This window comes from Lepisma saccharinum, chromosome 15 (assembly GCF_977018435.1).
Source record: "Lepisma saccharinum chromosome 15, izLepSacc3.1, whole genome shotgun sequence".
In the NCBI taxonomy this organism is placed as follows: Eukaryota; Metazoa; Arthropoda; class Insecta; order Zygentoma; family Lepismatidae; genus Lepisma; species Lepisma saccharinum.
Window position 1 is genome coordinate 41987809 of NC_139243.1, and position 15620 is coordinate 42003428.

The 15620-nt window shown below is 38.1% G+C and overlaps 1 protein-coding gene across 2 annotated transcripts in view; it reads right to left on the reverse strand.

Moving 5' to 3' along the window:
* Positions 1–15620, reverse strand: part of LOC145999689 (uncharacterized) — a 278774-nt gene that overhangs the window by 229851 nt on the left and 33303 nt on the right. For both annotated transcript variants that reach the window (XM_083136905.1, XM_083136904.1), the window contains exon 3: positions 11028–11170. In XM_083136905.1, coding sequence (XP_082993031.1) covers positions 11028–11170 — 143 coding nt within the window. The remainder of the gene's footprint in view (positions 1–11027; positions 11171–15620) is intronic.

The following is a 15620-nucleotide window of genomic DNA, read 5'->3' on the forward strand; positions in this document are numbered from 1 at the left end:
GCCGGTTCAAATCCGGGAACTTTTCTAACGGTGCAAGCGGCCCGGCGCCCACCCAGCGTCGAATAACATGGGTACCTGGGGGAAACCCTGGGGGGTAAAGGCGGTCAGGGGCGTGATGCTGATCACATCACCCCCACTCACGACCGGATCAAGAAAGTGTGGGGCATTACCCCCACACCCCCTATACGCCTTCATGGCATGGTGCTATGCACAGGGGAACACTTTACCTTTACCTTGTGTGGAAACTCTGACACAGGTCTGGAGCAAGCCTGGGAAATTCATATTGATGACCAACCTCTCCCCCTCTCCACAACATATCCATGCCACATTTCCGAACAGAGTTTCACATTTTGGCTCATTATTCAAATTGTATGGCACCCAGGAACATAAAACATGTTTCAATCTCTTTGGAAATGTCCATTCTTTGAAGAGAATACTAAGGTTTGATCCTTCTCGCCAAAATAGCGGGAGAAGAGGGGGCAAACTCCAGATTTTTGTTTTTTTCATTGAAATTCGATGGTCGCGCACCCAAAACGCCCTTCCTCAGTTCGGCGTTCTGAATTGTTCACAGTTGCCTGCGCTGATGTTTTAGCTGAAAATCAAAAGTTATCCGAAGTAGATTGCTCCCATAGTGCCCAAGTTATAACAATTTTCCTCCAAAGAGTGTTCGAATTTAAAATTCTCGCCGAGAAACCAGGGGAGAGGAATTTCTCTCTCTCTCTCCCTCTCTCCTCCTGCCATCACCGGTTTCTGGCGACGTGGTTGTGTTACGCATAAAAGGGGCCTAAAAGTTGAGACAGAAACTTACGAACGAGATTTCCTGTTCCCGTGCAGAGTTCCATAACGATATCTTTAAATAAATAAATAAAAAAAAAGGTCAATGAAGACGAAATTCCCTGACATTTCCCTGACTTTTTTTGACACCTCAAATTCCGTGACTTTTCCCGCTTTTCCAGGTCTGTCGCCACCCTGGTACTGTATAAGTATCTGAGGCAGAGGTAACAGCAAAATAAATTAAAAAGTTTTTTTTCAATAAAATAACAACATTGTTAAATATGTTAACAGACAGCATTGTAGAGGACATTTTTTCTGTAGCCGACAGAAGAGAAGAGGCAGGTCGTTCCACTACCCTCAAGAGGTAACAAGAGGAAAGAGTGCCAATGCAAGGGGAGAGCGGGGAAATAAAGGGTCTACCAATTTGAACATCAAAACTTTGAAAGAGTGTTGTGGCAACACTGACTGGAATGACGAGATTGAACTGTGACATCTGTGTGCAATAGTCTGTGGCAAGTTATCAAGAGATACACAATGCAACAACACATAGAAATTATTCAAATTTATTATTAAAATTCGTGTTCAGTTCGACAGACATTTCGTGCATTTTCCGATGAGCACATTTTTTCTTCATGGCTTTGTTTGTAGGATTTGGGCACATGAAAATCCGCAAGTGATTCTGGACATACCCCTTCACCCTAAGAAAATGGCTGTGTGGTGTGGTTTTTGGGCCAATGGCACGATCGGGCCATATTTTTTTGAGGATCAACATGGAAATCACGTGACTGTCAATAGGGAGCGATACAGGACTATGGTGTAGTTTTCGTGGCCTAAACTGGCAAATCTGTTTTTCCAACAGGACTTCTTCCAACTTGCCACACAGCTCACCAAACAATGGAATTATTGCAGGAAAAGTTCCCCGGATGAGTTCTGTCCAGAAAGGGTGATGTGAACTGGACACCAAGATCATGTGATCTAACCCCCTGGATTATTTTCTATGGGGTTATGTCAAATCTAAGGTCTATGAGACTAAACCACGCACAGTTCGCGACTTGAAACAAAACATCGAACGAACCATTGAGGCTATACCGCTCAATATATGTGCAGACGTGCTGGAAAATTGGACATTCAGAATCCATTCTACCCACCGAAGCAGAGGAGGACATTTGAACAACATATTGTTGAAAACATAATGCCATTGTTTGGTCTTCAACATAAAATATATATACACTACCGACAATAAGTTTAAGACCACCAGGAAAATGTGCCAAAAATCAGTAGAAATGAATGTATTTCGTAATTAATGTACAAAAACAGATGTAACAATCTGCTTGGCAATGTACAGTACAAACATACCGTAGGTACATCCACTATACATACTAATGTCACCTCATATTTTGCTTTCGTCAATATGTCCGCCATGGGCCTTAATGACAGCAGCACAAATACTCCAATAGTTTGTCCAGATAGGATGGATGAATGTTACGCCAGGCATCGTTGATGAATTCCCATAGCTGTTGAGTGTTGCTGGATAACTTCTTCCTGATGTCCCTATTGATTTAGTCCCATAGCAGTTCAATTGGTGAAAGATCAGCAGACTGTGGTGGCCACGTCATGAGAACTAATGCCCCTGCTGTTGCCTTGCATTCCAAATACCACGTGCACAATTTGGATGTATGTGTGGGATCATTATCTTGTTGAAAAATAAACCCATTACCAACAAGACGACGACCAGAGGAGATAGCATAGTACACCAATATCTGAAAATACCCTTCTTTTACCAATGTTCCCTGAATTTTATGAAGGTCCCCAATCTGATTTCTGGCAAAACATCCCCACACCATTACACTTCCACCCCCATGTTTCACTGTCGGAACAACACACTCTTCTTTCATTCTCTCGCACAAAGGTTTGCCTATTGCTGCCAAATAATTCATATTTGGATTCGTCGGTCCAGAGTACCCGTTTCTAGTTATCCACAGTCCAACCTTGGTGCATTTTAGCCCAGGCCAATCGTTTTCTCTTGTTCACATGTCGTAACAATGGCTTTCTAGCAGCTACTCTGCCATGCAGCCCTTTTTCATGCAACCTATTCTTCACCGTTGACACAGACACAGGTGTCACTGCTGTTATTCAGGGAAGCAGCGATGACTGGTGCTGTTAGGCGCCTGTTCCGTTTACTAGTTACTGCAATACATCTATCGTCAGCTGCAGACGTTACACGAGCTCTTCCACTACGTGCACGGTCAGCATGACTGTTGGTTTTACGGTATCTGTCCAATGCACAAAGAACACCAGTCTTGGAAATATTCAGTTTTCTTGCTATTTCGCATTCTGAATAACCTTCATCTTTCAGTGCACATATCACAGCATTCTTTTCAACCGAAATTGCCTGTTCCCCACAATGATGGGCCATTTCAGACAGCTCCACTTAACTTGCACACCTCATACACAATAATGGGCTCACAATGTCACCTGTATGAACAGTAACTGACCCTGAGCCACTGATAAGGATGCGGATGAGTCTGGCTACCATACCGACCGGTTTCACACAAACAGCTGTAATGTTGCCAGCTTCAGCAATGTTTTTGTCACTTTCCATTTTTCCAACCACATGCTACACATTCGGAAAAAAATTGGTTTCGCGTCTTGCGAGGTTCAAACTAGACTACATTGCATTTTCCATGTGTATCATCGTCACGTCTTTCTTGGACAGGAACCGTTGGTTCCATACAACACTCCATAATGATTTTTTGGCCGTTTTCATGGTGGTCTTAAACTTTTTGTTTGTAGTGTATATATATATGTCATGATCACTTGTGGTTTTCATTCTATCTAATTTTAAAGTTCTGATGTTCAAATTGGTAGACCCTATACTTAGAGGCAAGTATGCTATGGGGTTATTCATATGCCTGTTTAGGGGTCCAGTTACCGGTCTGGCCTACCGTATCAACAAGTGTTGTCACATTAAATTTCTAGAAAAAGACCTAAATCCCACCTAAAATAGGGATACTATTTCTCTGAAGCAACTAGATCTAGAATGCAAAGCCAAAGCTGGATTTAACTACAAATGAGACCGTTTATGTACTAGACGAAAGAATAAGTACTTGATGTAATTCGTGATTTGGACAAACCTTGCTCCAAAAAACTAAGTTGGCAACAGTTCATATGTACTTCTCTTCCACTGCTGGAGGAGGAGAACTCTGTTGTCTACTTACCACACAAACGTCAAACTGACCCGAGAAATGTGTGGTTCTTCTTCCCCATTCCGCCTCTTTGCAAAGAAACAGAGATGGTTGACAATGTTCGACTACTATTCACTGGATTTTCGTGGTAACTCTGTCATGAGTGGTAGTTCTTTCTAGGAGGAATTGTGGCTAAATCACTGAGCGGATTGAAAAAAAAAAGAACGAAGTGAACAAAAATCTAGATCAAAGGCATATTTGGGGGGGGGGGGGGGTAGAGTGGAGATGTCAATGTCTGATGGCCGGTAAAAGTAATGCCACGCCACTGATCTGAGGGCATATCTGAGGTACCCAAAAGAAACCGGAATCATTCTCTGGTGTACAGGCCCATTGTAGATCATAGATCATACTTCCGCCACTAGATGTCTTTTCCATCAGTCTGCCAACCGGTGGCAACGAGAGAAGTTGTGGTGCCACGAAGTAAATTTTTTGTTCGTGCATCTCGCTTGTTCCTCGATTTTTTTGATGCCTGAAAAGTTTGTACAATGTGCATTTATGAAATTCTGTTTTCTGTTATTTATTTATTTATTGAAATTTCTAGTACAGCAGAAGAAGTCATTTTAAGCCAGAAAAAAACATCAGCAAAACAGTACACTAGTGATAAAAAAACACAAAACAAGATAAAATAAAATGAACAAAATATAAATATAAACAAGCCAAGACAGTACCAAGTTAAAAAGATTATTTTCACAATGCATTACAATGTACATATTTTTTCTAAGTTGATGATAAAATACGAATATGAACTGAATATATCTACTTGGTTTGAGATTATGTTGAATTGTTTCGGTAGCCTATGGAATCATGAATGTTGTATGAATGAAAGCCTGGAAGTTCCATTGTCGAAAGTCTCCTTGCTCTTTGTTGTGTGTAGGCAATCTGAGGGAGAGTTCATGGAGTGGGATACTACATCTTAGGTTTCCATTAATGATCTTATGTAGTAATTTCATATCTGCAATGATTCTACGTGATTCTGGAGTATTTATTTTTAAATTTTTAAGTTTACAAGCAGATCTCTCAGGTTGGTGTCTCAGGGCCGGCACTCTATATCGAACGATGGAGAGGAAAAAGCTAAGAACACTGTCGATCTTGGAGGTATGAAAAGGGGCAGCCACGTTCCAGATTGGTGAACAGTATTCTAGAATGGGGGACACAAATGTTTTGAAGTAAATGGAAAGTGCTTTCGGGTTATGGACTTCGGTGAATCTGTAAAGTAAGCCTAGCATACGCATTGTCTTTTTTGTGACGGTTGATATGTGATTATCAAAAGTTAGTTTAGAATCTATAAGGATACCTAGATGTTGTTGTGCTTCTTTTGCTAGAGGGATGTTGGTGAGTGTACAATTACCTTCAAGAATGTTAGGGAAAACAGCAGGGGGGTACAGTTATAATGGTTGAAACAGTTTACAAGGAAGCTACTCAGGGGAAGACACAAGTTTACGAGTGGTTTTCCTGCCTCAGGAGTGGTGAATTGTCACTCAGAAATTGATCCTAATGATCAAACTGTTAACCAGGCGTTTCACTTACAAGTTTTGAAACATTTGCTTGTTGCAATGAGATGAAAATGGCCGGAGTTGTGGCAAAGTGGGGAGTGATGGATTCACCACAACATGATGCCAGCTTACAAAGCCTCGAGTGTGGCAAATTTTTAACCAAAAACAGCATGACCCAGCTTATCCAACTACCATATTCACCTCATCTCACTCCGTTCGACTTCTTTTTATTCCCCTGAATAAAAAAGTCCTCAAAGGAAAGCGTTTTACAGACATGGAACAAGTGAAGAAAAAAACGATAAGGCATTAACCCATTACTGCCCACTGTCGACATTTGTCGACATAAAATTTAATAATTTAGTATAATTTTTTTCTCATGGGTTTTGTGATATTTGTTTACAACAATAACTTTCGTGGATGAGTTGGCAACTACTTCAGCGACTGCAGCAGAGTGACCTTCAGTTTCCCTCCACAGAGCTTGGGGAGTCATTGTTGTTCACACGTGTTTGCATCGTGCGCTATGGCTGCTAGCAATAGGTATGTTTTTTCGTATTATCCTAAATCTTAATTAGGTTATTTTTATGTGTGCATAAATAGCACATGTTGGTTATATTTACGCTATGTTCACTTTCGTTGAATGGTTGTTATCATCTTCTACGTACATCGTTATAATTTAGTGTCGACATTTGTCGACAGTGAGCACGGACGGGTCCACTGTTTTCATCACCGGCCCTGTTACGATATCAGTTGTATAATTTTTCCAGGTTGACTGTAGAGCAGATCGCTTGTATATTAGAAGAGACAAGACGACCTCTTAGATGCAATTGTATACACCGAGCCTCCTGAGAATGTTCTTCTAAGCGATGGTGATAGTGATGAAGATGAACCCGTTGGAGATATGAACAAACTTTCTGGTAATCAACTTTGGACAGGTGCAGTGCTGGTTTGCTCCAAAATCACCGATAAGGGAATAGTGCATTTGAGACAGGGTGAACCAGATGATGATGCGCGCGATAATGTTGCAGCTGTTTCAGTGTCCGATGTGCCTCAGTTTGATTTTGGAAGTCCTCTGCAGAAGCGACCAAAATCTGAAGCGTCAACAAGCAAAGATCCTGGTAGTTGTGTTCAAATCGATCACATCAGAGAATAAAGGAAAAGAGTGACATCGGAGACAAACCTTCGATCGAGTTCACACGGCCCGACTTTCTTCAAAATGATTTCACACCGGTACAATTGTTCGAAATGCTTTTGGACGATGAAGTTATTGAATTTATAGTTCAATCCACAATTGAGTATGCTGTACAGAAGGAAAAACCTGCATTTACATTGTGCAAGGATGAACTCAAACTTTTCTTTGCAATATTATTCCTTTCTGGATACAATGTAATGGCTAGAACCAAAATGTATTGGGAATTATCTGAAGATGTACATCACGCAGGTGTTTCGAAAGCAATGTCAAGGAATAGGTTTGAAGAAATACTGCGATACATACATTTTTGTGACAATTCAAAACTAGATGCTGTTGATCGTTTTGGGAAGATAAGGCCAGTTTGGTCTATGATAAATGAGCGTTGGCTTCAATTTTATCCAGGTGATACATATCTCTCAATTGACGAGTCAATGGTGCCATATTATGGGAGACATGGCGCCAAACAGAACATCCACGGGAAACCCATTCGCTTTGGTTTCAAAGTATCGGCATTGTCGACGCGTCTTGGATATCTTATTCAAGGAGAGCCGTATCAAGGTGATGCGACGGGAAATACAATACCAGAATTGGGAGTAGGTGGCTCTGTAGTCATGGATTTGATATCCGATCTTTCGGCTCGTTCACGGCTCTCTCTGTTTTTTGACAACTATTTTACTTCCATTCGTCTGCTGGAACATTTACAAGCAAACGGTCACAATGGAACTGGTACGGTTCGCCCAAATCGTGTAGAAAATGCTCCACTTCCGGATGTTAGTTCGTGCAGGAAACAAGAGCGGGGAAGTTACCATCAACTAACAGACAAAAGTACTGGCATTACTCTTGTACGCTACCATGATAACAACATCGTTACGGTAGCATCAACTGTCTCGGGTGTGTCACCTCTGGGACATGCAAGGCGATGGAGCAATGCGGACAAAAAATACATTTCAGTTCCTCAACCTTCGTGTGTTGCTCTATACAATACTTACATGGATGGTGTTGACCGCATGGAACAAAACATTGCATGCTACGGGATTAGTATCAGGAACAAGAAGTGGTATTGGCCAATGATAAGTTATCTGCTTAACGTTTCCATGAACAACGCATGGCAACTTTACCGTCTGACTGCTAAAGGAAAAGAAGATGGGCTTGATCTGCTCTCATTTACGAGGTATGTAGTACGGAATTATATGCAGTCGTACGTGAAAAACCGTCCACTAGCAGGAAGGCCAAGCGTTAAAGTCTCATCCAGAGTATTGCCTGAAGTGCGATTTGATGGTACATCACATCATTTGGAAACTTGTTTCCAAGCATGTACGTTGTGGACATTGTGGAAAGGCTACAAGGAAGAAATGTAAGTAGTGCAATGTCGGATGCCATATACAGTGTTCAGATGCATTTCACACACAGAAATAGATCAGCAACACTTACACAAAGTGATTGTAATTTCGTGTAAATATGTTCATGTATCAATATAATCTGAATGTCAAACAATAAAAATATAAAATATGTGGAATTTCGTTGTAATAACTGCCCATATATTTAGTAAAATAATCAAGTTTATTAAGGTTTTGTTATTCAGTATTGATGGTGCCATTTGGTAGAAAAAAATAAAAATCATTATTTTGTCATTATTTTAGACAAACTACAAAAGGGTTTCAAAGGATACAAGAAATTTCGAAAAATAAATAATTTGGGCAGTAATGGGTTAAAAGGCATCTCCTTGCAAGAGTTTCTGGACTAGTTCGAAAAATGGAAAACATGTTTAGACTAGTGCATTGCATGAAATGGACAATACTTTGAAGGAGATTAAATTTGTAACACCTAAAAATAAATACACAATTTTATATTACAAAATTCCAGTTTCTTTTAGCTCGTCCCCCTCCAAAAAGTCACATTTGCCTAATCACGATGATGAGGATGAGTGATGAAAAGAAGAAACTGATGAAGGGACATTCAGAAAGGAGAACACACATACCGATGATGCGATTCAGAATTGGAACCCATGCTAACCACTCTGCCACAGAGGTTGGCTACTTTTTCAATATATTTCAGTGAAGTGAATATTTAACTGCATGTTAAATCTATTAAAATGTAATTCACACTTATGGATGACTTTATAGAGAAAGTAATGGTTCCTTTCCCTTAGCAACAAAATATTCCAAATTTACATTTTCTCCTACTGATTTCTAGAATTTCATGTTATGCTGTTTCTTACTAACGATGTAAAATATCAAATTACTCATCAGGGTATCAATACATGAAACGTGGATAATATAATGTGTGAAAATTAATTTTCAATGAATTTCAACTGGTCATTCTGTATATTTGAAACATCGACATGGACGTGAACAGGATTTTTCTTCAGGGGCAAGCAAGTTATTTTTTTCCAGGGGGAGGGGGGCACATTTTCCTCCATAATAGAATTGTCCCATCAAAAACATTCCTTTTAAAGTTATGTTCTTGCAATGCCCTAGCAACAATTAACATATATTAGTGTGACTGATGTGATGATATATGTGAAATTTGTAATTTTTGGTTGACTTTCATTTTCCAGGTCAGGGGCTACCCTTTTGTTCTGGACCTCCATGAACGTCCACCTGTGAACCTTAGCCTTTATTTTAAGTGCAGATAATCTGACCTGCAACTACAGCATGAAATGAAATGAGCACCCAGTAAAAACTGAATCCAGTATTCCTTGAGTAAAATAATTATATTAAATACCACGCAATTCCAGAGAAGCACATCAAGTTTCCCACATGAACTCTAAATGTATTTTCCTGGAGTTTTTCGTAATTCTAATTTTTTTCCCAGAGAACTCACTATTCAGTACATTACTATTTTAAATTGATTATACAATTGATTCCTCCATTTGCCCTCATATCAATACCACCCTCACATTCTATATTATTATTATTATTATTATTATTAGATATGGGGCAGGTTAATTAGTTTTCTAGGGGTTTTGGCCAATATCAGGGTATCAGTAATATTACTACAGGCATGCATATTTCGTTTTTGACAAAAACATGAAATGTGAAACAACACATTGTAATGTTAATTTTTCATGTTTCTGAAAGGTGCTTTGTTACGAAATAATGCAAAATGAACTGCAAAATGCGAAATAGACTCTTAAACGCGAAACTTAGAATTTATTTACCGATGCAACACTTTCTGAAGTCAGGATTATCCTGTGAGTTGTGCAATTCACGGAAAATTGGTTAATTCTGTTGTAAATATTTGAGAAGCAAAAATAGACCCCTTTACACAGGAATAAACTTCATATTCTGGTAACTACATAAATGTGTTATTAGAAGGGATATGTTTATTTTGTGTAGTAATTTGGGATTATATTCACAATTTTAAAACAAAAATGTAATTTTATATACCACTTTTTCACCACGATAACAGCGAAATTTTATTTTATTTCCCGCTTTTGAACCAAAACTTGACTGTTTTTGTACCGAAATTTTGCTTTTTTATTTACCAAAAATATGTGCCTCTAAATATTACCGATAAATTTACCAATTAAGTATATTTATAAATAACCTGTAATTCAGTGCAATATTCAGCCATTTTGTTATTACTTTATGAATAAAAACATACAATTCATATGTCATCATTTTGTAAAGTAAATGTTTAAATACACACTTAGTTTTTCAAAGGCAAAACCCATTGCAAGCACTTAGTTACAAACAATAATTAAAGAGGAGAATAAATTATTCACATACTTCAAGCAACATATGCAACTTTGTATTGTATCAGTTGAATATCGGTTATTGGTATCAGTTAATTTGCGGGAAGAACAAAACTTTCAATACATATGAGTCCACTTCTGATACCAATAACAAAACTAACTCAAGAATAAAATGACATCTTTATGTAAATATTTAAGAACTAAGGTCACAGGTTTTTTTGGTAGTTAAACACTTTTTCAAACTGTATTACAGCGTATAAAATAAAATTTGAAGCATATCATACATAGAACACATATCTTCACAATTTTGGTAAACACAATATTAACTAATGTGTAATGCAAATGCAAAATAAGCAGCTATCTCAAGTCTACATCTTGCAAGTAGCTTGAGTAAAGCAATTTACTGAACTTGTAATTATTCACTGGAACTCATTGATCAATTAGATGATTTTCCCTGATATTTTTATTTTTTCAAATTCCCTGAGATTTCCAGATTCTTCAGGTGTGTGGGAACACTGCACATTTTTACGGAAGATAGAACAAACAATATAATTCCTAATTCAATCATAATAATAATAATAATAATAAAACCTGCTAACACAAATTAAACATGCAAATAAAAAAATTACCTCTTTCCTGTTAGGACCTTCAGAACATAGATGGAGGCTGCATTTGCAAAGTCATGTCCAATAAAGGAGTAATGTGACATCAAACCTCTCTGTTCGAGGAATGAGTGAAAGGTTATACCAAAGTACAACCAATACTGCTTCCCCTGTAATAAATACATGGACATCACTTAATTAAAATACTTTATGTTTAAAGAACAACAACTACTACAGTCAACTTAAAAAGGTAAAAAAAAAAAAAGGTAAAGTGTTCCCCTGTACTATGCACCACACCATGAAGGTGTATAAGGGGTGTGGAGTTAGAGCCCCACACTTTCTTGATCTCGGCCGAAGCTGGGGGTGATGTGATAAGCACCATGCCTCTGTCCTCCTTTACTTCCCAGAGTTTCCTCTAAGTATCCACTTTATACGACGCTGCGTGGGTGCAGAAGCTGCTTGAACAGGTGGGAAAAATCCCAGTTCTCTCTTGCCAGGGATCGAACCTGGGCTTCTCGCATGGTAGTCAGATGCCCTAACGACTGAGCTACCATGGCTTGACTACAGTAAACTTAAGGAAATGTATCATGAATATGCATTAACTTCTAAAATTTTGTTCTTATTCTTTTTCCTCTTCATTTTGAATTACAGCAGATTATAAAGAGAGATCTTATCAAGACAGATCAATTATTTGAACTTTACAGAAAATATCCAAAGCAAGGCCCTAATATTCTTCATTCACAGCGAAAATCTTCAATCTTCATTTACTGTACATTGACAAGGTAAATCGAACTAGTCTAACAATCTAACATCCTGCAAAAGATAATGATACTGGAAGTGGCTGAGGTATCCAAGTTATTGGAAATCTGCCTCAGGCACAACTGTTTTCAGTTTTATTTTCCTGTAGTTTACGGTTATTACAAGCATAAGAAAACAGTTTTTTGTTGTGACGTTTCAGGAGAACACACTCCCTTCATCAGACATTTATTTTCATTTTGACTAAAGATACAGTTATAACAATGGTTAGCAATTTTTTGAACAAAAATAATCCTTTATATAATGGATCATCAGGTAATTCAAATTCATCATTGTTTTCACAAAGTCTCTTGATGTTTTCTGTTACATTAAATTTTAAAGATGGTGGCTTACTCCATTTGTGAAAAATAAAACTCCATACTGGATCTATGTTACCATTTTCATTATTTAATTTATTCCAGTGTTCCTCTGCAATGAACGAAGCTTCCCAGACATTCAACTCTATGTTTCCCATCAATCTTTTTTAAAAAAAACCTTCATCTTTGTCTTCGATGATGTGAGCTGACAAACCTGTTCTTGGGTTTAGATTTATAATGTCCAAATAGTGTTCGGGCCATTTTATTGCCATTTTCCTTGTTGTTTGTTCTACATAATCCTTTGAACATGAACAACATATATTATATATTCCTGTGGTTTCCACATCTGGTAGAGAGTTTCTCATTTTGAATTCATTAAATGTACATTCCAAACTTCTTGGTGATCTAAAAACAATTTTGAAATTAAATCTTCTAAAAATATTGGCAATTTTATGTGAGAATCCCTTGTGGAATGGAATGCACACAAATTTCTTTTCAACAGAATTTTCATTTTTGTCTGTATTTCCCTTTTCCTTTAGTTTTCTTGCAACTTGTTTTTTGATTTGGTTTATTCTGTTAGTGTGAAAGCCATTTTCTTTTGCTATATTAAAAAGCCTTTCTTCTTCATTTTTGATATTCTTATTATTAGAACATAGTCTTTGTGCTCTCAGGAAAAAAAAATAAAAATATATTATCCATTGTTATACACAAATGTTCTGAATTGGCATGGATGTATTTTTTCCCTGCTATTTTTTTCCTATGGACTGATGTTTGAATTGTTGAGTCAGTTGTCTTAATTTGCAGATCAAGGAAAGAAATTACATTGTTATTCATGTGTTCGCAAGTGAATTTTATGCGATGATATGATTCATTTAACAATTTAAATACGTCCATGATGGTGAATGGACACGGAATGGTGTTTTTTATTTAATTATAGCAAGTCTTTCAACTAAATATTTGGATAGTTTGTATGCAGGATGTGTGAAAGTTACAATGATGGGTCGTATTGGAGTTCCCGGTTTGAGAGTTTTTGGTAGTCCAGAGGCAATCGGCAGGGTGGAATTTTTGAAAATGAGTTTTTTCTTCATTTCTCTTGGTATCGTGATACTGCTTTCAATTACTTTCTTTACCTCATTTATTATTTTAGTTATAGGGTTTCGATAAAATGGTAACATAGACCCAGTATGGAGTTTTCCTTTTCACAAATGGAATAAGCCACCATCTTTAAAATTTAATGTAACAGAAAACATCAAGAGACTTTGTGAAAACAATGATGAATTTGAATTACCTGATGATATTTAAGATTCATAATTGTAAATAAAAAATAATATGATCAATTCATAATTGTAAATAAAAATAATATGATCAATTTTTTTTTTAATCCAAAATAAAAATAAAACAGATTTCTTCATTTCACAGTTAAGTTGCTATATTACAACAATGTAACATTGATAACATCCATTATATAAGGGATTCTTTTTGTTTAAAAAATTGCTAACAATTGTTATAATTGTATCTTTAGTCAAAATGAAAATAAATTGCTGATGAAGGGAGCGTGTGTTCTCCTGAAACGTCACAACGAAAAACTGTTTTCTTATGCTCGTAATAACCGTAAACTACGGGAAGATAATTCTACAATGCAAGCAATGCGTGCATACAAGAAAAGCTGTTTTCAGTTTGAAGACAAATACTTCATACAAACAGAGGGATTAGCCATGGACAACCGTCTGTCCGCTCCCAAAGCCAATATTGTTATGCAATTAGCCTAAAAGGATATCCTTCACTCACCAGAACTTCAGTACATAAGATATGGCTGATATGCAGACGACACCATTGTTGTTTACAAAAAGGATGAAGAAATAGATCTACTTATGAAAAAACTTAGCAACATTCACCCCAGGTTGAAATTCACACTAGGACTGGAAAACCAAAGCAGACCTAACTATCAAAAGAAGGGGCAACAAATTCACCACCACAGTCTACAGGAAACCAGAGGCATGGAATCAATACATCCATTCACTCTCAAATCACCCACTTAAAGATAAAGCTAATGTATGGCTTGACTTCTACCGAAGAGCTTTCTCTCACTGCACTAGTGAAGAGGATCTGAAAGAAGAAGTTACCGTAGTTGCAGACATAGGTCTTCAGAATGGGTACATGGTGCATCAACTTTCTACGTGGTGTAGCAAAGCCAAAATGCAGGTGTGACAACCTAACCAACACCACCCAACCAGCAGCAATAAAACTAAATGGACTTCCTTCCCTTACCACCAGACAACATCCAACCGCCTGGCCAAGACCCTGAAACAGTATGACATCAAACTTGCACACAAACCAGTGAACACAATAGCAAATAGTGTCCTAAGCAAAAACAAGAGATCTTTCCTTTCACCACTAGACAACCCAGGTGTACATGATGCCCACTGTGAGTGAAACTTGCCTTACATTGGCAGATCCATCAACGAAAGTATACAACAGCACTTAACAGATGCAAAAAAATCCCAACCCACTACCGGACTAGCAAGGCACTTCACTTTAAGTTTAACAAACACAGGATCCAAAAAGTTTCAGTCAGGCATACAGCGCACACCCTAATCGACACTAAAATCAAACAGAGACACACAATTATGCACTTTCAGCATGAACTGAATATCGACAGTGGTCATGTTTGGTTCCCACTATTGCAACAAGTCAAACTTACCATGCACAGCAGACGAAATGGCTACACCAGTGCCCTAGCGGTACACAAGAAAACAACAGGAACAGAAAGTCTACCCAACAGTGTGAAGCATTGAGTTTCCAAGTGGATGGTGGCAGAGGCCACGGAAATTAGTAGAACATTTACAAGTTAGTTTCGCGGAAATAATTTTAGTAACTCACTTACGTCTTATATGCCTAGTCATATTATAAATTCTGTTACAAAGTTTAGACAGGGATGGCAACACTGGTTGGCAAGGTAACCCCGCAATGTTGGATCAAACATCATTGTGTGTTTGGCTGTGGTAGCGGAAAGGTGAATTTCACTGCGAGTCGAATGGAGTGGGGTGTATACGAGAACTGTATGGCAATAATCACACTGCACAAAGTTGGCAAATCACCATCAGACATTTTCAACACCCTGAAAAAGCTGAATATCAGCAGGATGTTCGTGCATTGGACCATCAACAGATACTGTGACACAGGGACAATTGAGGACCGCCGCACCAGGAAAGGTAGACCTCGCAGTGTGAGGAGACAGAAGCTCGTGAAAGCAGTGGATGTGCGGATTCGACGAAATCCTGTCAGGAAACAAGCAGTGATGGCTCGAGAGCTGAACATTTCGAAAATATCGTTGTCACGTGTGCTCCGAAGTGACCTAGGACTCCGTGCTTATCGGCGAAATACTGGTCACTTTCTCACTCCACAGCTTAAGGTCCAGAGGGAGCAGAAAACAATAAAGACTCCTTCAGCATTATGCAAATGGTGGCCACAGGAGGATGCTTTTCACGGACGAAAAAATCTTCGCAAT